This window comes from Amphibalanus amphitrite, unplaced genomic scaffold (genome assembly GCF_019059575.1).
Source record: "Amphibalanus amphitrite isolate SeventyFive unplaced genomic scaffold, NRLGWU_Aamphi_draft 000105F_arrow, whole genome shotgun sequence".
In the NCBI taxonomy this organism is placed as follows: domain Eukaryota; kingdom Metazoa; phylum Arthropoda; class Thecostraca; order Balanomorpha; family Balanidae; genus Amphibalanus; species Amphibalanus amphitrite.
In genome coordinates, this window is record NW_024881600.1 from 131,507 (window position 1) to 158,262 (window position 26,756).

At 51.7% G+C, this 26,756-nt stretch overlaps 1 protein-coding gene across 2 annotated transcripts in view; it reads right to left on the reverse strand.

The window, feature by feature from the left end:
* Positions 1 to 26,537, reverse strand: part of LOC122380718 (ral guanine nucleotide dissociation stimulator-like 1) — a 63,254-nt gene extending 36,717 nt beyond the window's left edge. The window contains exon 1 of one of the 2 annotated variants that reach the window (XM_043364125.1): positions 26,258 to 26,537. In XM_043364125.1, coding sequence (XP_043220060.1) covers positions 26,258 to 26,284 — 27 coding nt within the window. In that variant the 5' untranslated portion in view covers positions 26,285 to 26,537. Of the gene's footprint in view, positions 1 to 3,877; positions 4,568 to 26,257 lie in introns of those variants that run through there. The other variant, XM_043364124.1, reaches the window with a different exon arrangement.
* Positions 26,538 to 26,756: the final 219 nt, after the last annotated feature.

Below are 26,756 nucleotides of genomic sequence, written 5' to 3' on the forward strand. Positions count from 1 at the left end.
AGACGTGTGGGTAAGTGGCACGGCCTGGCCAGTGAAACCGGCGCGCCGACGCAAGGACGTGCGACTCCCGGGGTGTCAGACCGGGGAGGCCGCCGTGCATGCCAGCGCCACCGCTGACGGAGAAAACCGGATCTATAAATCAGGTACGGAGCGACAGAGGCCTGCGGCGGTGGCTTGATTCTGATATTTGGATACAGGTTGCTGCAGTTAGGGGCGGTGCAAAATAAAGAGGACTGATAAAAGTCAGAAAAAATGAGATCTGATAACATCACAGTAAATAAAGGATACCTATTGAGATGCTTGTGTCAATATTCTTTGATATGTAGCAGATAAAGATGAAATATGCATTTTCATCCGAGAAGTTCCGCTGCACCGAGATAAAACAGACTCGATAGTCGATAAGCCTTCAGGCGACACAAACCGGTCGGCAATAGCGAGACCCTCGATCGGACAGCGGGTTCATGGCACCGTAGCGGGCCCGGAACAGCTCCTCGGCGAAGGACACTCCTCGTCAGATCGCATCTCGTCTTCCCGATCAGCTACTTCCGCGTGACTGGGAGCGCGTGTAGGCGGGTGTTTTAGTGCGCCACTTCCCGCCGCCCGTGCGCCGGAGATGAGCCATCAGGGGGAAACTGGACGCACTTGTCTCCCAGGGAGTGAGGAAGTGACTCGACAGAAAACGGAGACAAGATGATTCCGACTTCCCTTCCTGTCATGACTGCGGTTTGAGTAAAAAAGAACAGAAGCTAAGGGATGGGAGGGCGGTGGAAACGTGATGAAATGTATCGCATCCTGCATGTTTTTGTCGTGACGTCAATGCCTAAGATCGATGAGCCATTACCGGCGGCTCAGTGCTGACGGCTGCGTGTGACAGATGCCGGTCTGACATCGTCCGATGCACGCCCACACAGGTCAATGGAACGCTGGTTCGACCAATGCAGGGGTCCGGCGCGCGCCCACCTGGGTCAATGGAACACTGCAGGTCGACCCCTCTACCGGCACACCTCTGGTCAATGTGTACACGGTGATCCAACGACGAAAGTGCAATCAATGCACTGGTCCGTTGACAAAACTACTAAGAAGTGCAATAAACCCAGTGTGAGCCAGGGAGTAAACCGTGCTGACTGATCATTACAAACAGTCCCCAGTGGCAGGATGATGGAGAAAATAATGTTGCAGTAGAACTAGTACCAGCCAGATAACAAAATCCAAAACTTCATCTTTCACAATCACGGAACACACGAAACCGGTTTTCGACCAGAAGTCGGGTCATGCCCACGCAATGTTAGGTCCTTCAAGTCTTTCCGTTTACATGGGATTACTCGAATAGGTTCAGGCCCCGGCAGTGTGGTCACTCTCACAACGGAACCGAGGCAGGTGTGCGAGAGTTGAGGATTCCAGGAATCAGGTATACATAATATGTGGCCGCCTAATCCTGATACACCGGGTGTATGTACATACAAAGTGCCCACGTAAGGCAACATCCCAAACAGAACAAGTTAAGTCGTAACACATAATCTGCAATCTGCATAATCCCACACAAGAGACGACTGGACGGGATTTCGTTGGTCAATCCCGCCACATTCCAAATGCAGACAATCGCGGTGGTCGCGCCTGGGTGCCTGTTTAGCATCGACTTTCAACATAGCCGCCATTGCGACATCGCGGAACCAAAGCCACCTGGGCCATCCTCTCACCACGTCTCCCGCCTCTCACCGACAAATCCATGGCCATGGGGTGAGAATCCCTGTAAACAGTGGCGTACCCAGGAATTTGCGAAGGACCAGGGCATTGGACGAGAGGGCGCCAATCAAGGAGGGCGCCAACAACAAGGAGGGCGCCACATATCTGAAACTTGAATGTGTCAGTTATGTTCGTACACGTGCGGAACGAACATAACTGACATACTGGACAGAGGGGCGCCACCCACCATCATCTAGGAGCGCGACGCTATCGATTGGAGGGGCGCCAATACTGGACAAAGGGGCGCCACCGGCCCACCATATCGTCTAGGAGGGCGCCACTATCACCAGAGGAGCGCCAATACTGGACAGAGGGGCTTCGCCATCAACTAGAAGCGCGCCGCTATCGACTGGAGGAGCGCCAACACTGGACAGAGGGGCGCCAGTCACTGAGGGCGCCGGGGACGATGAGCCAAAGGGACAGGGCATGCACGGAATGTCCTGTATGTGCGTACGCCACTGCCTGTAAAAGCCGTTCTCTGTCGCCTGCGTCAGCTGAGGAGGCCCTCGGGCGACGACCGACCAGTAGCTAAGGGAGGGGCGCCGCTCAGTCTCTGAGTGCTGGCGGCAGGCCTCGGGTAGTTGTTAGGATTCCTGGGCGTCTGTATCGCGCTGCCCGTGACGCTGACTCACGACCGAAGCCCGACCTCAAGGTCACGAGGCCTTTGTGCCCGAGGCATTGTTCTCGGTCACGTGCCGGCGGCGGCGGCGTCTCGGCCGTCTCAATGGTAGCACAATGGACGACGATTAGAGGCCTCCTCTGGCAGGGAGCTGATACTAATTGGAAAACGTGTAGGCATTTTGTAAATGTGATGGAAACCTATTTACTGGATAGCAGACCATGAAACTAGCATGTTTGTCTGATTCATGTTCAGCGGACAGCCATAGAATGGCGAGTGGTCAAAAGAACCGGACTGAGCCGTTAGGACACTGTACCAGTGTACTTACCAACTAAGGCGATACATACATCCTGGAGTCAAACTCGACAAACCTAGTGCTTCCAAATAAGGAGAATGGGCTCAATGGAGACAGGTAGCAGCCTATTGTGTGTTTAGGAGCTTTGACGTGTATTTTACCGACACGTTCCCAACCTCAACTCATTCAAATAAAAGAACAGCGAGAACACTTTATTTTGATGGCTTATCATGAAAGGTCACTGCATAACTGAGTGCATTAGCCGATGAGCCAGTCCGACTGAAGCTAATGTTGTGCCAGTACCACTGGTTGGGATCGTGTCGCCCTCTCCAACCCCTGATATCCCAGCAGGTGCCGTCCCTCAGCGTCCCCTCCTCTCTCTCCCCCCATCTCTCATCAGAACAGCGCGCAGCCCACGCGCCCACCGACACCAGACCCGGCTGATGGTTCACGGGGACTGTCGGATGCTCACGACCAGCGACAGGTGCGTGTCAGATACCAGCAACCCGACACCGCAGTACCACATCAACAGCATGCAGTGTTAAACTAATGAGCGCTGTGAGTCCAGTCAGTCAAAAGCCCGACATATGTGTAACAGATGTGTGACGAAATGAGGAAAACGTTAGACAGGAGCGTCGTGAACGTCTGACTAACGTCTCTTTTGTAAGAAATCTCACAAAATATTTACAAAAGCCCGACAAGGGTTGTAAAACGCCGTGCAATGTCACACGAAAAACTGACAAACGCATGACGAATTAAAGCGAATGTCTGACAACTGTCCAATAAAGGTCCGACAAAGGTCTGTAAACAGACGGCAAGATATAGCCACCTGAAAGACATCTGCCACAGCTCTAAATTATAATACACTTACAGTCCACGGCATAAGTAATGTGCGGTTTCAGTCCTGGGTATGTTCTGCTTCTGAAGCTTAGGAATGATTAGCCAGACCACAATGAAACTTTGAATGTAGCTAACCTGTATCGTTACCCTTGCAGCTGCAACTTTATCTATTGTTGACGTCTTCTTTTCGATCACTCCGCAATAAAAAAAATCGCCAGTCAAAGCCATCCGTTGAGGTTGGTAAAACCGCACATTACTTTAGCGGTGGGCTGTACCTACATCGACATTGCCCTCAGTCCTCACACAGTTGTGAGCCTGACACAGCCCTGGGTCTGACACAACCCTGCCACAGCCGCTGACACGGCCGCTCGGTAACTCACCGGGGACTGGTAGACGTACCAGCGGGACATGCCCCGCTTCTCGCAGGGGTCGTGCCGCTCGTTGAGCCACACGCCGCTGTCGGCGGTGCCGTCGGCGCCACTGCCGTCGCCCTCCGTCGGCGCCGACACGTACCACACACTGCGGGCGCGCGTCGGTCCGTCGGTACCGTCGGCACCGTCGGAGCCCCGGCGCGGCGGCAGCGTGCCCGTAGAGCCGCGGCGGCCCGAGCGACGGAGGCCGCCCCAGCGCGACCTGCCCCAGGTGCCCCACAGCGAGCCCGACATGGCCCGGCGCTGGTTCAACACCTCACCGGTTTCCCGACTCAGGCCACACCGCGGCGCATCACAGAGCGGACGGCTGACTGCCGAGTGGAATCACACCTGCGCCGGGCTGCGCACTCAGCTCCAACGTGCCGACCGCTCCTCAGACAACACACCTCTCAGAGGCGCCCTCCCAGGGTCACCGCGGGACAAAACACCACTCAGGATGGGTCTAGAGGTCACCGCCGCAGCGCGCGGACCACCGACCGTCCTCCCCGGTCACCGTCTGTCGCCTCACTGAGACCACCACAAACCCGACGGCCTTCGCATCACGTGCATCCTCCTGCACAGCCGGCGCCAGCCCGCACGGTACATGACTAACGCCAGTGGCGCGGGGCAGCCGCCGCGCCGCCGCCGCGTCCGGCCCCCGCGCCGCCGCGCGTGTCGCCCCCCGCCCTCCCGTCCGCCAGTGGCGGCGTCATCCGCAGGACAGGGGGAGGGCAGCGGAGCAGCACTGATCGCCCCACACGGGCGGCGGCAGCGAGGGGTCGTCGTTCCGCGGGACTGAGGGGAGGAGAGTGCGCACAAAGGGAGCCGCTCCCCGCCAGCGGAGCACCTGCACGCGCCACTTGTTACCGGGCCCGCCCAGTGACGTCACCAGGGGTGGTGACGTCACGTGTCTTCGCACACCTGTCGCCTTGGCAGGACTTTGACCCGGCCGCGGCGCGCGGGACCGCCACAGGTGGGAGACTGTTGTGGGTCGCGTGCCATCGATAAAGGGAAGGGGTGATGGAGGGGGGGGGGGAGGTGAGCGTCGGACTTTGGTCGACTGGGTAACACTGTTTATACAGAGCGTCAGTGGATGACACATCAGTCCGCACTGTTTGCATCCGGGCGATCAGGCGTGTTTGGTCTTCTGTTGATACAGGGCGACAGTTATCGAAAGACGGCCGCGTTTGACTGATGTAGCGTTTGTCTCCAATCACAGCTAGTTATTGCGGGAGTAAATCATATGTGCCACACGATGTTAGTCTGGACTCTAGTCCCAGAAGGTCTACATTGTTACAGTTCATAGCAAAGTGTGCATAACTGTATCTAAGTGCAGTGCACCGTGCAAACCGTACAGCTTTGCGCTGAATGCTGATCAACGATGTATGCTAAAAAGGAGGTCAAACGTTGAAAACCTCTACAGACCGGGCATGTTTGATGCCAAGTGGACAAAAAAAGTTGCTTGCTTACACGAATATGTCTTTACATACACTGAAAACAAATGGACACAGTGAGGGCATGTTCTGTACTGGTAACACATCAGGCATGTGTTAATCGCACCCAAAACACAATATGGCTGAGTATTTTCACGCTTGGCGGGACCTTCGACACGTTTGATAACACATAAAGCAGAATAATGACACAATTTTATCGTGTTAAGCACGCTGGACGAATGTAATGCATCAGTGTATCGAAATCATGTGTTGTCGGATATGGTAGAAGTGTACCCTTGCACAAATACACCGTGCCATCCACCAGTGAGCGACCTCTGAACCTTAACTTCAAATGGGGATAAGAGAGGGCGTTTTTCGAGCATCGACTTTTATGCTGGGTTTTTGTAAAAATTTGTCAAAGTGTTTTGAGAAAGGTCAAAATGCACAATACAGCCGAGGGAGTCGATACATGATAAATTGTCTAGAGCAATATGCGCTGATTACATTAAGTGCAAGCTGAAGCATAGCTAATTAACGTCTGCTTGGAGGAAGAAACTCCTCCGTCTATATAGGATATATTTGAAAAATCGGTGGCCGTAAGTTTATCCCGGCTGTCTGGACAACTGTATTGAACAGTAGTCCTCCAATTTGGGACTTCGTCACTTGGTGCTCTGATTGGGCCGTCCACGTGACGCGTTCACCCATCGGCTCTGAAGTGGCCGACCGGGCGCAACTCCAGCTTCGTCACTTGGGCGTTGTAACTTGGGTCGGCCGCCCGCGTGCTCAGCCCTGACCGCGCCCTGACCGTATGGGTCGGCCGGCCGGGTTTTTTTGTAAAAATGCTTCAGCAGCCCTGACCGCACCCGAGCGCCCGATTCCACTCGGGGCCCGGCTTTGGCAATCAGCCTGTCCAGCCAAAGCCATAGTCCCTTCAACTGCGCCCCGGCAACAAACTACATAATCACCACGTGTTTCCTTCTTTCACTTGCGATTTGTGTTAAATTTAGTAACATATTTACCTTGTATTCTGCAAATGTATTCACACAAGCCTTATGTGTTGAAGACACAATGATATTGTGTTTTAGGACACAACACGACTGGGCTAACACATTTGTAAATTGACACGTCTGCGACGGGTCAAAAAATGCATGATGCAGGGTACACAAGAAAGCCTAGTTAACACGCTCTGCCTGTGCGTTTTTAGTCGTTTTTTGTGTCATTTTGTTTTCAGTGTACGTGGCTGGTTGTAACTTAGTTAGCCAATGTAACAGTATTTTGTACTAACTCACCCATACCCAGGCAATGAAGTGGCCTTTTTATCGGTTGGCTGATGTCAGAAAGAAGATCAACAGCCTAGTTATTTTATATATCTATTTTCATCTTTCTATTTTTAGAAAGCAAGCCGTCCTGTCACATGTCAGTGATGTAGGACATCAGCACGGTAGTATTTACGTTCTGCCTGTCACAACGGTGACGGCTGACATTCAGTTGCCTGTCGACCTTCGTGACCCGGCACATTTCGTCCGCGGCGCTGCCCAGCCAGATCGATAGGTAACCGGTTCACTAGGTAATAAACTATCAGGTATCTGCAAATGAGTCCGTGAGCTCTGTAGGTACATAATAGAGCACTTCACGGATAGGCTTTTCAGGATCCGGCCCGGCCCATATGCCCCCCCCCCCCCCTCGGGCGTTTAACAAGGCAAGTCGACTTGTAAAAGACGTTTTGCGAACACAGCTGCAAGGCCTTTTATTTCGAAAAGCTAAGCAAATACGGTGTTATCGAAACCAATAACACTTCCAAAGTGCTCGAACAATGCGAAAACTAGCACAACCAAACGCTGATGACCAACGAAAATTGTACCTATTACCTCTAGAAAAAGAAACAGAAAAAAGAAACAAAAACAAACTCCTTGAAAAAAGAATGCCACGCCTGCCGCAGGTGCAGGCGTTTTAGCATCGGGGGCGTTTTTTATCGGGGGGGCGTTTTATAATCCTCGAAGGGAGGGCCTCTTAAAAAAATGCAGTGTTTTAACGTCACAATATTTATGGTTTATGAGACATTTGCAGCGCACCAGAACATGGTCTATTCTGAAGCTAACATGTGACAATTTCGATGAGATAAGATTGCATTTGATAGTCATTGTTTTTTCAGATATATAAGGGTGATAAAGATGCATATATCTAGCAAGTAAAGGGGCAAAAACAGAAACAGGCTTACCAAAAGTCGCTGCGACGCACCTGATACCTCAGGTTTCGTGAGTTGTTGTTTCAAGAGGGCTTCTGCTTTACAAGAACATTAAAAAATAAATAACATTATTGGTTTGGTAAAAAAAGCGATGGGGCCTCTTACCGACCCTGGGCGTCTTACACGGATCTCCCCTACATCCAAAAAATATCCATAATAATCCGTTTCATTACAAACCGGTTGTGAGACTATCAGCATATCGCCATAAGATCCAAACGTTGGACACTAGGAAGCTATCAAATTGTAATAACAGCAATCTTAGCCACTGCAAAATACATTTTGTGGTAAAAGCTGCATTGATAAGGATAGGGGTAACACATTGACATGGACCTCAGCATTTCACAAGGTTGGCTATCATTAGAATTGTTAAGAATCTACTGTGGTCTATAAAAGGAAGAGTACTTATTCATATAGCAAAACCACAATCAATTAGTAAGTCAAATGGTAGGTAATAATAAGTATAATACAATGAATAAATAAAGTTTCATGACATTGGCAACATTCTATATGGGAAAAGGCAGAATCAAAACACCTCAAAACACATTGTTTGGAAACTAGCCTTGGAATGTGGTCTGACACACTCTACAAAGAATTTGACACTGAAAACCCAGCTGAAAAGGTAGGTATTAAATAGCCTTGAGCCTGACTTTGGTCCTAAAATGAAAGGAAGATAAGTTAAACCGGCATTTTGTCGTATCAACAAGACGACACAACACAATACACAGACAAAATTGACGATAGTGGCGCAAAAAAGCAAGCAAGGATTGATTTTTTTAAGATCCGCTCTCTCTTTATGAAATAGGCGAGCTGATGACGTAATATTGATTCGTTTACCCTTTAAGTTGAATTTCTGATCAGAAAATATTTTTTGGCGTCATTTACACTGAAAATGTTGATAACATCAGAATTTAATATCGTCTTGGATCGTTTTTATTTCTAAAAAAATCATCCACGAGGCATTGCGCCAAGTTTAAAACTTTTTTTGCAGCGTTTTATTCAGCTGGTTAAAAGCATCTGTTATTGCGCATGTGTTTCTAACCTTGCGCAGTGTTTGTTGCTGTCTGGAAGATTGAAAAATTCGAGAACGCATTATCGTTTTTATACATATTATATGGGGACTGTTCTCAGGACAAGTGAGTTATTAACACATTTTTTACATGATTCGTATCTTATTCAGGAACCAGCGAGCCATGGTGGATATGATGCCATGGCGGTTGTTCTCGCTTCCTCGGTTAGGAACATGGCTGAGTCTGCAGATTTTATGTTGTGACCATCTATATTTAAAAATTTGGTTGGTGCTGCCATATACCTTACAGACTATCATGGCTCACAAAGGTATGCTTATAAATCTCATGTAAATCAATTAATACTTCTGCTGCAGTGCCTAACAAGTTAAGTTACCTAATTCTTAACATGAATATTGAATGCTACAATTTTATCCGTTCTGATCCGTGTTCAACATTCAATTCCCAAATCCGGCCCGCCCAGATCCGTTCTATTTTCCAAATTTGGGATCCAATCCTATCCGGTCCACGGATTTATCCGTGGATAACGGATTTATCCGGCCCATGAAGTGCTCTAGTACATAATGTTCAGAAACCTGTCAGAACCTGACTGGACGAAAAGGGGCCATGCTAGATAGCTCCGGCGAGTACACAATGCTAACAGATACTGGAACACGTGCTGCTTTACCATTCCAAGTAATCTAATGTAAGAAACAATAATTTTATGCATACTTTTTCAGTGTGTTTTGTATTATATTAACAAAGCTGGTGCAAAAAATCACTTTTAATTCCAAGTACATCTAATACGATAAAATACACGTATACAACAAAATCAACGTCATAATGACCAATGATCCGTCAGCCCCTCTCCGTCCCCCTCCCTCGCTGTTGACCTCTCCACCTGCGCCACCGAGCGTCCCGATAACAGTCGAGCTGTGTCAGCCCGGCCCTTCAGTCGAGCTGTGTCGGCCTCGGCCCTCCTGCCGAGCTGTCACCACGCCACCAGGTGGATATCTCGTCTATCGACTGTGGCGAACATCTCGTCCTCTTCTGTGACGCATGTCTCGTCTTTCAATTGTGATGTACAGGTCTCGCGAGATTAAGCGGTAGGTTTTGCACTTTTACATTTTCGGTTATATCTCAGAAACTAATCGATCTACGATGAAGCCATTTTACACGATCATGGCCGGCTTGTTACCCAACAAGTCGATCGCATCTTCAACACTTAACCCGGCACCGCCTGGGCTATTTCCGTACCCACATCAGCCTGGGGGGGGGGTCGGATCCGACCCCCCCTGTTATCTCGAGAACCAATGGTCGTATCGAGCCCCGCGAGGCGGCGTTCGAAAGGTCTCTACGAGACCTTCCCAAAGCACTCTTAAGATTTTAAGATTGAGGTCAACTTTCGGGTCAAGGTCAGGTCAAAGGTCAAATTCAGGGGTTTTGCATGATTAGGCTTACGGACAGCGGAATCGATAGCTGCTGCTCGAAACTCACCACAAATGACCTCGAAGACCTAGTGAAGGTACCATGTGCGTATAGGGGTCATACTAAGTACGGGTCAAGGTCAGGTCAGGTCACGAAAGGTCACGGTTTTCACTTTCTGCTACATGGGCGTGCGACACATGTTTTATGGTTTATTTTTCACGCCAAATCCGATGGTAATGGTTATATGTGACCCCAAGTCACTGTGCTGGTGATAAGTGTGCATTGAAAGCATAAAAAATCGTTTATACCATACATAACTAAACGAGGGCTAAGAAAAAAAGTCAATTTTTCAACTTTTTATTTTTGACATAAAAATGCATTTTTCTAGACGAGCTTTGTCCCAGGAATCTAGTGGTGCCATTTGTTTTCACATGCGATGTTCAGAAGTGCCTCTAATTCGCGGAAATGCTTATGACGTCACCATGCCCTATGCATGTTGGAGCTATTTTTTACAATTTGGGGGTCAAAAATCAAGATAGAAAGTTGAAATTTGGGACATCTAATGTTCTAATAGAGCTCTATAACATATATTCCGGTTTTTTGGAAATTCTCAAAATTTTGGATTTTATTAGCTGTTTTCCAAAAAATATAGTTTTTTGAATTTTTAGGGGTGAAAAACGCATTTTATGGAAAATCCGAGATAGCCATTTTAAAGAACTCGTTGAGTTGCGTCTTTTCATGTCCTTAATTTGCAATTTGCTTAAAACCTCGATTTTTGGCGATTTTTTAAACATTTACCATTTTTTGACTGAAAACGCCATGTAGTTGCATCACTAAAATCGATATATCTCAGACATTTTTGAAATTTTTTTCTTAAAAATTGCACAAGAGACGTCAAACTGATGGGGGAGAAGGTATGCGAAGTTTCAAGTTGATAGCGCAAGCGGTTCATGAGTTATTCAAGAAAAACGGAGGGGGGGGTCGGATCCGACCCCCCCCCCAGGCGGTCGCGGGTTAAAAGCTTAAGACGACGAAGATATAGCCTGAAGTACACTAAATTTTCTAGGTGCAAAACCTACCGCTAAAACCCGCGAGACCTGTACCTAACGTCTATCGTCTAACGTTATGTCCCGTCTATCGACTGTGGCGGATGTCTCATCTATCGACTGTGGCGGATGTTTCGTCTATCGACTGTGGCGGATGTCTCGTCTATCGACTGTGGCGGATGTCTCATCTATCGACTGTGGCGGATGTTTCGTCTATCGACTGCCGCGGATGTCTCGTCTCGTGGTTGTGTGGGTCACGGTCCGTCTCGTCCGCCGCGGTCCACCGGTCTCCGGCCAGCTGGGCCTCATACCGCACTGGGTCACGGCAGGCGCGGATACAAGGGGGGGGGCCATGGGGGCCATGGCCCCCCCCTTGGCCGATTTTTTTTCAAAAATAAAATAAAAAGTTAAAAAGTTAAAAAGCTGAAAAGGGGGCCTCCTGAAAATAAAGTGGCCGAAATCCGATGAGTTTTTTTTTTACCCTACCCACTTAGTTATTTCTTAGAAGACTAGCTGAGAAGACTTCTTTGTTAGAAGATTGGTAAAGCTTTTCATAACTTGGAGGTCTCTTATACTCACGGAGATGACCACTTTTACAGGGCCTCCTAACCTGCACAGAGGGCCTCCAAGCCTGCACAGATGTTGAGATGTTGCCTGAACAGCTAGATAAGCTCAATAGACGCAGTTTTTTTTTTGGGGGGGGGGCCCAACAAGTGGGAAGATGGGGCCTCCAACAGGTGGGATTATGGGGGGGGGGCTCCTGGTTTCTAATGGCCCCTCCCTTGGAGATTTTCTGGATCCGCCCCTGGGTCACGGGCCGACCCCATTCGCCGAGTGGGGCCACTCGCGGTCCGTCCCGGCGGGCACGATACAAACTGAGAGGCGAGCCGACTCGCGACCTGCTTTGTTGGATATTGACTGTTGCAAATAAAACTGGGAGTTCGATTCGAGAAATCAGTCGTAATTTATTGGTCTAAATAGCTCTCAGAACTTGTGTGCGAGGCTTTCCAGAAATGCCAGCACTGGGAGTTGGAGCCGGCTCCTGTCGGGTATCTCTGTCAAACTCGGGAGATAAACCGGCTCCTGTCAGGTATATCCCGTCAAACTCTCTTGAGGTGCAGACCGGCTCTCGTGCTCGTTGGGCCAGCTGAACCAGACGTGGGCTGGCTGGTTGGCCCACCCGTCTAACGGTTCGATACTGCACGAGTCCGGCTGAGACGAGCGGACGACCGGCCATCACTCGGAGATGGAGCGCCGAGCGCAGAGTCGGGAGTCTCGGAACACCGACGGACGCGGTCGAGTCACGTCACGAGTCAGGCCCACGCAGACGAATCACGCGTCCGGTCATATGATAGACGTGAAGTCATAAACGTTTGTCATCGTCTGAGTCATGTGGCGCAGGGTGTTTGTGTGGGTATGTGTATTTTTACCGCACTACCTTTACTTTAATGTTTACTTTAAATACTAACGTCTAACAGCCCAGGTGCTGTCATATGTTATGGCAAGCCTCGCGCTCCACAGTTCTTAGAGTTATTTACACCAACAACACCTTACGACTGCTTTCTTGAATCTTATGGCTTTCACCAAACTGATAAAATGTGTACCTACGTCAAATGGGAAAACCCCGTAGGCGTTTGCAACAATAAAACCTTACGTGCATGCCTCTCAATGTGAGCCTAACAATGCGCCGATCTATGGATTTTCCACTTTACAAAATGTTGATGAACATCGACGCCTTCTCCTTGAAGGAAGTTACCACCGATTCGGCCAAGGGTAATACGCCGCGGTGTCAACCTTGCGCTGCACCTTCCCTGTAGCCCCTGCGTGTACCGCCGGTCACCGCTAGGCGCGTTTACTTCCACCGGTCACCGCTAGATGCTGTGAACCGCGAGTTTCAGTTTTTCTAATAGATGTCGCTTTTACCAGTCTCGAAATTGCTAAAGCCTTTGATTAAGTTGTGCGCCCCCCTTTTTAACGTTCCGTTCGCTTAAACTGCTGTATTGTTTGGACAATTGTATTGGCAATGTGTATATTGAAAACCATATGTATTCGTTTATTACATTCGATGTTCTCGCCACATGTGTGCAATACTAGATAACTAAGTTCGTATGTAAAACTATATATGTCTCGATTTTGTGGCGAAATACAAGAGATATCTGTATGTTACAGTGTTTCTACTGGCTACACCAGCCAGATTGGTGACCCCGCGTTCTACGCACCATGGGATCGCTATCCCCTCGTGTTCCCAGTCACACCGACACTGGCCTGCACCCTGAGCTATCTCCTCCAGCTCTCTTTGTGTAGGAAGGAAGTGGCGGATGGTGTGTCTCCACGAGGATCCTTCTTTTGTGCTGAGTGTAACTGGATAACGCCGACTACTACTGCTGCACTACGATCCAGCTACTTCATCGGCTCACCTTACCGTCCGGCTACCTCTGCAGCTGCACCGCAGCACCTGCCGATCGCCGTATCGCCGTCGCCGCCACCGATCTTCCCGACCATTGCTCTCGGCAGCCATGGACCAGAAGACCCAGCCTGCCGGCGCCGGTGCAGCCGCCGGAGCCGGTGCAGCCGCCGGCGCCGGTGCAGCCGCCGCCGCCGCCTCGCATGCCGCTGCTGCTGCTGCTGCCGCTGCCGCCCAACCGGACTACCTCCGCGTGGCGACCGCGCCACGCAGCCACGTCGCGCCGCCGCGCTTCTTCGAGGAGGACCCCGTGATCTGGCTCGTCCAGCTCGACCTCTTCTTCTCTCAGGCAGCTGTGGACGATGAGCTCAGCCGCTTCCGGATCGCCGCTACTCTTCTTCCTGGCCACCTCCTGCGCGACTTCACCGACATCCTCCGCAACCCTCCTCTAGACCGACCTTACACCATCCTTTCCGACGCCATCCGTCAGCGGTTCGGCAAATCAGTCGAACAGCGTCTTCGCTGCCTGCTCTCTGGCCAACAACTCGGCGACAGGCGTCCTTCCCAATTCCTTCGGCATCTCCTGGACCTTGCTGAAGCTGAAGGCTCACAAGATTCCCCGCTCATCCGCCAGATCTTCCTCAATGCTCTTCCGCCTCGGACTCAGCCCTTCCTCCAGTGCCTGCCGCCTGGGACGGACCTTGCGACCATCGCTAGCACTGCCGACCGACTCCTGGAGCTTCCGCAGCAGTCGGACGTCGCTGCACCAACCTCAGGCCTTCTCGCCGCGGTATCGACTTCTGCGCCTGCTGCAGCCTCACCTGCTGCTCCTGCAGGACCCTTCCATCTCCAAGACCTGATGAGCCAGCTGCTGACTGGTATCACGGCCCTCACAACATCAGTCGCCACACTGGTGGACGAGACGCGCCGCCGAAAGAGGTCTGCATCCCATGCCCCCGGCCGCGCTCGCCACCGTCCACCACGCGACCTGTCTGCTGCTGCCCGGTCACCCAGCCCTGCAACCAACACGTCTACCGGCGCTGGTGCTTCCTACTGCTGGTACCACCACAAGTTCGGTACCAACGCGCGCTCATGTCAGTCACCGTGCTCGTGGTCTGCAACTGCAACTCAGACCTCGGGAAACCAGCAGTAGGACAGGTGACACAGACGTCTGCACCTGCCCTGCTCAACCCTGACGTCCCTCCAGCCAGCGGCCTTCTGAGACTCAAGGACAACAACACTGGTATCACCTTCCTCATCGACACTGGAGCCGAGTACAGTGTTCTTCCAGCGACACCCACCGATCGTGCTCGCGGAACCAACGGACTGGATCTGCAAGCAGCCAACAACAGCAGCATCCAGACCTATGGTCAGCGCATGCTCACGCTTTCTCTCGGACTCAGAAGAGATTTCAACTGGATCTTCATCATCGCGGACGTCTCCCATCCTCTCCTAGGAGCCGACTTCCTCTCCTCGTATGATCTCCTCGTCGACACTAAGAGAGGCCGTCTCATCGACCACCTAACTGAGTTGTCTTCACCTGCTTCCCACTCTTCAGTGCCATCCACCGGACTGACAGCCGTCGTCGGAACCGACAACCCAACATTCCTTAACCTCCTTCGAGAATTCCCCAGCCTCACCCAGCCGTCACATCACCCGGAGCCACAGCACTCAGTCCGACATCACATCGAGACTACCGGCCCTCCGGTCTTCTGCCGCCCACGCCGTCTGGATCCAGCTCGACTCGCCACTGCCAAGGCAGAGTTCCAGCGCCTTCTCAGTCTCGGAGTCATCCGACCCAGCAGCAGTCGGTATGCATCACCGCTGCACATGGTGCCCAAGTCGTCTGGAGATTGGAGACCCTGTGGTGATTACCGTGCACTTAACCGCATCACAGTGCCTGACCGGTACCCACTACCACATCTTCACGACTTCACTGCCTGCCTCGCTGGGACATCGATCTACTCTCGGCTCGACCTCGTCAGGGCCTTCAACCAGATACCGATGGCCCCAGAAGACATCGCCAAGACAGCGATCACAACGCCCTTCGGCGCCTTCGAGTTCCTCCGTATGCCGTACGGTCTCCGGAACTGCGCTCAGACCTTCCAAAGGTTCATGGATCACATCCTCCGTGGCCTGGACTTCGCCTTCGTCTATGTAGACGACATCCTCATCGCCAGCAGCAGCATCTCGGAACATCTCACACACCTCCGAGAGGTCTTCAGCCGTCTTTCCCGCAACGGTGTGCTCCTCAACCCATCGAAGTGCGCCTTCGGCATGGAAAGCATCTCCTACCTCGGCCACCAGATCTCCAGCGGAGGCATCACTCCTCTCGACGATCGAGTCAGTGCGATGAAGAACTTCGACCGTCCAGAGTCAAAGAAGAGCCTCAAGAAGTTCCTGGGGATGATCAACTTCTATCACCGCTTCATCCCACACGCTGCTGCTCTTCTGGCACCTCTCCACGGCCTGACTGCCTCAGACGACCGAGCTGCTTCAGTCACGTGGACCTCAGAGGCAGACGCCGCCTTCTCTGCAGCCAAAGCCGCCCTCGCTGACGTCACCCAGCTCGCTCATCCCGTCAAAGATGCAGCTCTGAGCCTCAGCACTGACGCCAGCAGCACAGCAGCCGGCGCCGTGCTCCACCAGCGAGTTGGTGGTTCTCTTCAGCCTCTCGCCTTCTTCTCGCGCAAGTTCACGCCCACCCAACGCCGCTACAGCACCTTTGGACGGGAATTACTCGCCATGTACCTCGCCGTGCGACATTTCCTGCCCTATCTGGAAGGATGCGACTTCGAGATCCTCACGGACCACAAGCCGCTCGTCTTTGCTCTCAAGGCCAACGGCAACGCCAACCATTCTCTCCGTGAACAACGTCACATGGACCTGATTCTGCAGCACACCAGCAAGATCGGACATGTTCCTGGACACCTCAACCCGGTAGCTGACGCCATCTCACGGATCAGCTCAGTGTCTGCGCCAGCTTCTGCCGCAGCTACACCTTCACCCGGCCTTCTGAGCCTGGCCGACATCGCCCTACACCAAGCCAACGATCCTGACCTGCCGAAGCTGCAACAATCCTCATCTCTGATCATCCGTGACTTCCCAGTCCCTGATCATCCGCATCTACGTCTCTGGTGCGACACCTCAACGGCCACACCTAGACCTGTAGTCCCAGCCAGACTCCGCCCTTCCATCATCAAGAGCTTCCACGACTTGTCTCATCCTGGCATCAACGCTACGCGTCATCTCATCTCATCGAGGTTCATCTGGCCCCACATCAACGCGGACATCCGTGCCTTCGTCCGGAGCTGCCAGCACTGCCAGCGTGCCAAGATCCAGCGCCACACGAAGCCACCCATGGGCAGCTTCCAGCCACCTGACTCTCGCTTCCTGCACATCCACATCGACCTTGTCGGACCACTTCCTCCGTCCCATGGCAACTCCTATCTCCTGACTGTCGTCGACCGCTTCACCCGATGGCCCGAGGCAATTCCTCTGCCCACCATGGACGCCGTCACGGTGGCTCGGCATCTCGTCAGCGGCTGGATCGCCCGCTTCGGAGTACCCGAACTCATCACCACCGACAGAGGATCCCAGTTCGAGTCCCGCCTCTGGACAGAAGTCTCCAAGCTTCTCGGCACCTCTCGGATCCGGACCTGCGCCTACCACCCAGAAGCAAACGGGATGGTAGAGCGCTTCCACCGCCAACTGAAGTCAGCTCTGCGGACCGATGACGACGCCGCTTCCTGGTCGGACCGACTTCCTCTGGTGCTACTCGGAGTGCGCACGGCCCTCAAGGAGGATCTCGGATGCACCGCTGCAGACCTAGTCTATGGTTGCAGTCTCCGACTTCCTGGTGACTTCCTTTCCCCCATGTCGTCGGACACTTCTTCTGATCCGGCTTCCCTAGCCTCTCGTCTCCGTGCCGCCATGTCGGAGCTCCGTCCAACTCCTCCTCGTCCTGGCTCCCGCCAAATCTTCATCTCTCAAGACATGCAAACCTGCTCCCACGTCTTCATCCGACGCGATTCGCATCGCTCTCCTTTCCAATATGTCTATGACGGTCCTTATCGTGTCCTATCCCGCGACCAGCACACCGTCACCATCGACCGTCTCGGGCGACGCGACACCGTCACCCTGGCTCGGTGTAAACCGGCCTTCACGGACAACATGCCTGCCGCAACGCCGCCTGCAGCACCGGACGTCCTGGTGAACGACACGCCTACTACAGCGACAGACAGCTCGGTGGACTGCCCGCCTGCTGCATCGCCTGCACCCAGCCGCTCAGGTGCCCCCGGCGGCTCTCGCCCGGCTCGCCGCGTGCCGCCGGGCCCGCCGCCTGCTTCGCCGCCCCCTCTCCGCCGTTCGTCGCGTACTCGCCGCCAAACTTCTTTTTATGGTGTTTAACTAGGGCGGGGGAGTGATGTAGCCCCTGCGTGTACCGCCGGTCACCGCTAGGCGCGTTTACTTCCACCGGTCACCGCTAGATGCTGTGAACCGCGAGTTTCAGTTTTTCTAATAGATGTCGCTTTTACCAGTCTCGAAATTGCTAAAGCCTTTGATTAAGTTGTGCGCCCCCCCTTTTTAACGTTCCGTTCGCTTAAACTGCTGTATTGTTTGGACAATTGTATTGGCAATGTGTATATTGAAAACCATATGTATTCGTTTATTACATTCGATGTTCTCGCCACATGTGTGCAATACTAGATAACTAAGTTCGTATGTAAAACTATATATGTCTCGATTTTGTGGCGAAATACAAGAGATATCTGTATGTTACAGTGTTTCTACTGGCTACACCAGCCAGACCCTGCTAGGAACGGGCACCGCTCATCCCAAGAAAGCCTTCGTGCGGCCGGCACCGACCGGAGCGACCACGTCACTCGACTATCGCCGACCGGACGTATGACGTCACCTCCACCGGAGTGGGCGGATGACGTCATATCGGGCCGCCGCGCCATCCACTCGGAACGACGACTAACACACCCTGTGCACTGCGGCGCGCAGTGACGTCACTGCCTTGGTGACGTCATTGTCTTGATAACGTCACTGCAGCACGGCTCCCAGCGGGGTTCCCAGCGCGGCTCTCTGCAGGTGCTCTGTGCTGCCCACCCGGCTGGCTGTTCTGTTGAGCCGTATCGAGGCGCCGCGCTGGCGGAGCGACCTCGCGACCCGTTCCCAGCTCTGAACGACCATACAGGTCCGTGACGGTGCACGTCCGACATTCCGGCGCTGACCTCGCCCCAATACTAGCGGACAGCAGACGACTCTCGGCAGACTGGGAGGGCCGAGAAATCAGCCAACAGGACTATGTAGACACGAGGAGGCCGCGGTTCAGATCGAAAGGGCCTAACCCAACAAAACAATCAAAGGGCCGCGGTAGCTTATCCGCAGATACGGACCATCGGGTATCATGAAGCGTGAGCTGCAGGTGCACAGTGATGCAAATGGGGTTCACGAGTGGCCATAAGTACGAAAAAGGCTCAAAATTCAAGTTCACTTAATCGAATAAATCGTAATATGGTCAGTCAGGCAAATGTTTAGGGTGTCTGAAAAAGTATGATTTTAATGTTTTTGTCAAAACCGGCCTCGTGTAGGGTTGTCAGAAGTCGAGACATTTTCGATGTCGTAAAATGACTGTCAGGTACTTGAAATTCAAGTGCCGCTAGCGTGCGTTCATGTAAAACAAACTGCAAAAATTATGCATGAAAATGATCCCCGAAACCTGCTGCTTCTAATGCCACGTCATAAAAAGCCGTATCTATTTTGGTTTGGCGGTGAGCTAACTATTTGTAATCATGTTGCAACCGCAGTTTTTTTACCAAAATATTTGCTTTCAATTCACCTACAGCACTTCACACAGTGTGTGCCCGTTAGTGCACCATATCATAGCATTCCCTAATCATTTCTGAGTCGCATCGTGAAAGAATTAAGGCGCTAGCACAGGGCTGACCGGCGCTACAGAAGTTTTTGTCTGTAGCGCCGGTCAGCCCTGTGCTAGTGCCTTAATTCTTTCACGATGCGACTCAGAAATGATTAGGGAAGGCTATGGTATGGTGGACTAACGGGCACACACTGTGTTAAGTGCTGTAGGTGAAATGAAAGCATTTTTTTCTTAGTAAAAAACTGCGATTGCAACATGATGATAAATAGTCAGATTACCGCCAAAGCAAATGAGATACGGCTTTTTGTTACCCGGCATTAGAAGCAGAAGGCTTTGGGGATCATTCCCATGCATAATTTTTTCAATTTGTACGAAATGAACGCAAACCAGCGGCGTTTGAACTTGCGAGCGTCTGACCGTCATTTTACGACCTAGAAAATGTCACGACTTCTGACGATTATACACGAGGCCGGTTTTGACAAAAAACATGAAAACCATGTGATTTCAGATGCTCCAAACATTTGTCTACTTGGCCATATCACAATTAACTCGATTTGGTAAACTTGACTTTTGGGTATTTATGGCCACTCGTGAACCCCATTTGCATCACTGTGAGGTGTGCCGTGATGTGCCGGCTACGGAGTCGGTCCCTACACCTTTGCATGTTGCGGTTAAAAATCAGTCTAATCACACCAGTACTTACAGCCGCGGTCTGGGCTGGGTTATTGCGTGACAATCCATAAATATTTTTCCGTAAATCACCAGTCAGGGTCAGTAATGACTCATTGATTCAGTTATGTCATAGGTTTGAGCCATACGGACGACGTGCGAAGAGGGCTGCGGAGACCACCTTTAGACCGCCGAGGTAAGACATCTGGCTTCTTGCTGTGTACAGGGTGACGACGAACTCTATACTTGACTAAACATACCACCTTTATGACTATGGCTTTGCAGATATCCGACAAAAACGAAACATTGGTTTCAAAACATACAAAAAATCGTTTAAATAACGGTAGCCGTCAAACACAATTGACATGCCTCTTATTATATTTGGCCACACTGACCCTGCACTAGTGTGCATTTATCAGAAGCATAGCATTCCGCAGCTTTTTGACGGCCATGACCGCCAAATGACGCAATCGGAATTGATAAGCAAATCCGTGCAAGAGGGCCGAGCCGTACTTCTTGAAAGCAGCTTTTAGGTGTTGATGTGATGACAAGCATCACTATCGGAGATAACTGACATTCGATTGTTCACTTGCTGCATTAACTCTAAAAAAAAATATTTTGTTACATTTATGCACTAAACAATATATGAAACCATCTTCCTTATCTGCACCTTACAGTGCTCCTTTCAGCAGTTTCGGGTAATGTATCACTGGTTGTTGTGGCCAGGTCTTTTGACCCAAATTTTCAACACAGCTGGTGAGCGGACATGCTGCAGCGTTGCGGCGTCATTCTACTGCTCAGAGGCCCTAAAAACCGGCCCCGTTTCGGCGGGCGGGTCAGGGTCACGGCCGCTGGGCCGGGCTGGATCTCGCCGGCCGAACAGAAAGGGAACAGGGAACACAGTCCACTCCATGGAGATAAATTGCGTAGGGTTCAATACAAATGTCACGATAAAAAGTGTCAATTCAAAATGATTGTTATTAGAAGGCACACCGGGCTAAAGGTGAATTTTACCTCAACATCATATTCTTTCCCATCAGTCATAAAACAACTCAACTATGCAGATGCAATTACCATAACCATAGAATCCGCTAACGAGCCTAACTAGAACAGGTTTGACGGGTCACCTTGTGAGCCGACCTCGTCCTCCCACACAATGCCGGGCCTCCGACTGAGCCCTGTGGAATTCCCTGGAGCCGCCCGGCTGTGCCGCGGAGCGGGACCACGCCCTCCCAGCCCCGAGTATCGTGACGCTCCTGTCGGTTTTCCTGCTCGGCTTTGCTCTGTGGAGACACGCCCTCCTGTGACGGGGCGGCGCGCGGCTCGGCCCGAGGTCACCGGTCAAAGGTCACCGGGTCGCCGCCGAGCCGGGGGTCACGGCGCGGGTCCACGGCCGATGGTAACGGTGCCCGGACTGGGAGCCAGAGGCCGAGCGCTGCGGACGGCTGGTGATGGCCGGTGGTGAGCCGGGTTATGGAAATAGAGGCCTGCGCTCTGAAGTTGTGTAGATGACGCCTCGCGAGCTGGCAGGAAGGTGGGGACACTGACTAAATCAGATATGAGCCATGATGTTGGCGAGATGTACTTTTATCTTAAACATTTCGGTGCATAGATAAAAACAAATTTTGTAACACCTTTGCCCTCATTCTTATCAGATTTGCCTACCTCATCGACCAACGGAGTCAAACTTCATCTGTCATCGAAATAAATTGAGCTTACCATGACCACCTAGTTGGCTAAATTTCTAACAAGCCTGAGTTTCCACACAGCTTACTTTTCAAGCCGTGCAGGAAAGACAGCCTCCCCAGCTGCTGACTGTTCACGATCTGACCTAAGAGTTCAGTTCGTTGCTGTCTGACCGTAAATTGAAGAGAATGGAGGGGCGTCAGTGTGTATACGGGGCTCTTTTCGCTCTCGACTTTCGTGTTGTTTCGGTTGGGTGGTCTGGCTCACAATGCATTTAAACAAAAATAAAAATAAGACCGTTGAGAGCGTTGAAACGCAACTCTTCACATCTGAATGTGGTGTCATGTTACCGTTAAAATGCGAGCATATGCATTATGCATTCCGCAATTAATCGGTGCCACTCTCTTTGACATCCGGCAATATCGTTTTGTCTGCAATGTTGTCTAGCAAACCAATCGGAATAGTTTTAGAAGTCATCGCCACCCTAGCTCACCTAAAAGATATTTCAGTTAACAAATTTTAGCTTTATACCTATAAAACAAATAGCTGATTGACACATGCATCAATGCAGGGGCGGCGCCACGGGTTTTCGATAGGGGGGGACGGGGACCGAAAATCGAAAATCCCAAAAGTAGATACTGATCGTGTATGCAAAAAAAAAAAAACGAGGCACGTAACGCCGCGAAACTTGGCAAGGCCCAAAACGCATCGAATGGTGCATCCCGTTTCCAAACTTATCCTAGGACACCTAAGATCGATCACCTTTTCAAGCATCCTTGCCTCTAAATCAAAATTTGCAGTCTTGCCGACTCAAAGCTGGTTTCCTACAAGCTGCGAATTGCTTAGGTATGAGTAGCAGTGCCAGCTATTCTTACGTTTCGTACTTTCAAATTTTCGATCTTACGTCTGGTCAGCTTCAGGGCTTCACCATCATATAGTCATGGGGGAAAAGTGGGAATGTCTTCTGCTCTGACAAGTGCGCCAAAACTGCAATATAATTTCAGAATCATGACATCACCACCTGATCCATATGCAACGGGCAGGGTGCAGCTAATGGCTAGCCGTCAGTGGTCATGTCATCGGTGGTCACTCAAAAGGTCATGCTAGGTCATGGAAGGTCACCAGCCGTTATTTGATCACACTTTCTGATGGATTTTACTTGCCAAGAGCTTCGCGGGAAAAACGAGCGCATGCACCGTTGAAAAAAATTGAGTGAAAGGGTCTCAGGTCCGGCGACCTCTGCAGGTGAAATGCCCCATGGGGTAGGATTCCGGTGCTTGTTGATTAACTTCGTCAAAAATGGCAGTAGAGCTGTGATGTCGGCACCATTGTGTTCGTCATGATCGAGCTGGCACGACCTGCATCGTTCTCATATTCCAATCGTAACAATCGTAACAACTACAGCAGGGATTGGCAAATGGCGGGGCACCCCCTTTGGGAGGTAATGAAGGTCTCTGGAAACCTCATCCCACATCTCTTTAGCATTAGTGGCTCTCCTTATGGAACAGGTTTCTTGACTGGTCTGTTTCACCCCAGAATTCAAAGACTAGTCAAGGTAAAACCGAGCGCACCACAGTGAGCACAATTTGATAAGCTGGTGTATCTCAATTTTCATGTAGAACCTTTCACGTATCACGGACCTAAAACCCTTTCGTGCACTCATGCAAAAGCAACTGCCATGTTTCAACAGCTGGTAATGGCATTTTCACAGCCGCTGACGTAAGAAGGGGAGGGATGGGGGGCTCGATTAGACCCCCAGCCGTTCGGCCGCCGACCGAACTTAGTTTTGCAGAAAAAAAACGAGTGCTATCGAACCCCTGGACGAGAGGGAGCCGATGCTATATCCAATTATAAGGTCTTGGGCTACTGCGTGCTTTTTTGGTCCTGCCTGTGATCTATCCGAACACTTCTCCCCACAAGTGCTGGGGTTAAATGGCATAGATTTCAAATGGTTCCTGTGGTAGAACTGCCATGCTTGAATTTGACTAATTAGGAATGGAAAATTTTCATATAGTAGGTAACGGAAATCTATGGAATTTCAGTGAACTTGGTTTTATCGGCAATGGGGTCTGGCAGTGGGGTGGGGAGGTAATAAGTAATAACCCTGCCTGGCTCCCCAAAAGGGGGCACGATCCCCGAGGCCCTGCCGATCACCTTATAACTACAGGCATCACAGCTCCACACCTTTTGCAGATGGCTAGGACCCCCTGCGATGCATCCCAACAGCAATCTTTATTCAGAACCTGCCTTGATTAACCAACGATGCATTAAATGCGACGGATAGCTCTATAATGCATTATTATCAACTATTGAACGGGCCTCGCCGATAGGGGGTACTGTACCCCCCTAACTTTCGATAGCGGGGGACCTGTCCCCCCCGTCCCCCCCGGTGGCGCCGCCCATGCATCAATGCATCATACATGCAAAAGTTATATATTTCAGAATTATGTGGGTGATCCTTATTCAAATGGATGAACGGCTATTATCAAAGAAGTTTTGAATAACTCAGAAACCGTAATAAGCATTAGCATTTCATTTGCTGTCTTGTGAAACCAGCCACAATGGCGAAAACACAGACATTCATAAGCGAAACACAATAGCTGGGTGATGACAGCATACATTCAGAGTACTATGCTGTAACGGGCTCCAAATCCCTGTGCGGGCCTGGTTTCGGCAGTGGAACGCGTTGACAGCCGGCAGGCTGGTCAGCTTTCACGGGCCCGCGGAGAACCGGCCGGGCTAGTTTCCTGGCCGGCGTCGCAGTCTCCCGGGCCCGGTGGTGTTACTGGTCGCGGGGCGTCGCAGTCGCCGGTTCATCTCGAGCCGGGGATCGGTGTGAGGCAGCCTGGACGCCGCGCTGGGGTAGTGCGCGGCCTGGGGGAGGTCAACCGCCGCCGAGAGCTCATGCCAGCATGCTGGAAGCTGCACTCACCCAACAGGCCATACTGAGACGATGAACTCTACCGACATGCCAATTCTTGGTTTGAACACGCCGCTGCTACTGTCCTGTGTAAGGATCCACATAAACTCATCTTTTGACGAAACTGTCCTGTCAGCTACCTCTGCCCGATTAAGAACATTCCTCCGTTGAAAGTAGGCACCCGAGTGCTTCTGTCCGATACAGCCAGACCCAGTCTTCTGCATCTCCTGGCGCCGCTGTCAGACCTGTCCAGTACCTATATAGTTGTCTGATATAGACGCCCTGCCAGCGGCAAAGCTTATTGCCTAAGGCTGTCCGACGTACCTGTGCCCTAGCCCACAGCCAGGTCGGTGAAGCCGGGGCTTTTTTACAGAGCCTGTTCAGTCTGTCGCGTTCAGCTGTCCAGTGTATATGTCCAGTAACACTGTCCGGTCGGGCCGCCAGTGGACCATCCTGCTGGTCTGACCAGTTGAGCTGTCCAGTGACACTGTCCACTGTGTCCAGTATATCTGTCCGGTGGAGCCGTCAGTGGACCGTCCAGTGGCTTTGTCCGGCTGGACTGTCCAGTAACACTGTCCGGTGGGGCTGTCAGTGGACCGTCCAGCGCAGTGTTACCGGCGCCGGCCGCTGATTCACTGCAGATGAGCGGGATGTTTCCCCGACGGTCGAGCGGCTGTTAATCCCGTCCGAGGCCACGCCACTGGCCTTCGGGCGGTGCGCTGCAGCGCTCGGTCTCCAGTCTCCACTATATAGTGTCAGGGACTCCCTGGCTGGGGTCAGCAGATAGACCAGCAGACAACTCCTGCTGGTGTCAGGGACTCCCTAGCCTGGGACAATAGATGGACCAGCAGACAGACCCTCTTCAGTCATTCAGTGTCAGGGACTCCCTGGCTGGCACAACATACACGCAGCAGATCTGGGGCCAGAATGTAAATGAATGAACCAGCATACAGCCCCTCTGCTGGTGCAAACCAAGGCTAAAATGTTTCTGTTTCTCTTCTGTTGTTTGTTTAGGTCATTTTGGTCATTTCTGATCATTGAAAGTTCTCTACGCAAGCTAATTAGGTGAGCGCCCTTATGGATGTGGTGGATGACGCCTCTCCCGTTCCAATGGCTGTAAGGTTGCGTCAGAAAACATTCGTGGAGGAGGGGGCGGGCAATCTCTCTTTAGGTGCCATTTCAATGGAAAGAAGGGGAAACAGCTTCATTAGGTATACCTGAGCCTGTCCGGCGAACAGTCCTGCTAGATTATCAGAGCTCTAATTAGTGCTGCTGAGAGTGTACGCCCGCTGGAGCCACGTGCATAGCGGGAGTCAGGGTTCAGAAACACACTGCCCGTTGGTGCAGAAAACACACTGCACCAACGGGCAGTCTCTGTCGATAACAGCAGCTCGTCTGACTTAGGTAGAAGGTGTGGAGGGGGCTGCTATATCGTCACTATCGTTGAGGAGGGACAACGGAGGGTATAACGGAGCAGAAACATCATGTTGTAGCCACCTCGCTCATCGCTGGCACCGTCCGACAAACGCATGCTGAGTCATAACGATGGTAGAGGCTGGTCAAGGCACACATGCAGGCAGCAGCAGCAGCTTTCACAGAGGGCCGCGACCACAGTGTTGAGCACTCACCTCTCTCTTGTCATCCTCTTTGTTCATATCTCATTATATCCGTGGAGTGCCGGAGAGCCACACAGCTGCCTCACATCCCGCTCTGGCCCGTGCGCCGCTCGACACCACCACAGGTCACTGGGAGAGGTCACTGCACAGATATCGCGGCCCGGAGGCCGCCCACACCACCCTCCACGGACGCGGCGCCGCTCAGACTCGCGGCCGTCGGCATTGGCCTCAGCCAGCAGCGACCGCACGGCTCACCGCCCGCCGCGGCTGGTGAAACCGGCCGCTCCAGCGCGCAGGAACACACCAAGAAAGTAGTGCCGCGATACAGACGACTTTTAACAAGTTGTGGCTTTGTTTTAGCCATAAAATGATGTAAGCTTATGTTCCTGTAATGTGGACGCTTCTGAGTGTGAATATGGTTAATTTTTTTGGAAGGTTTTGGATGAGTGTAATTACTAATTAGGGGTGGTGGATTGCGGTGCGGCGCGGCGGAGCGTAGGTGGGGAGGGGT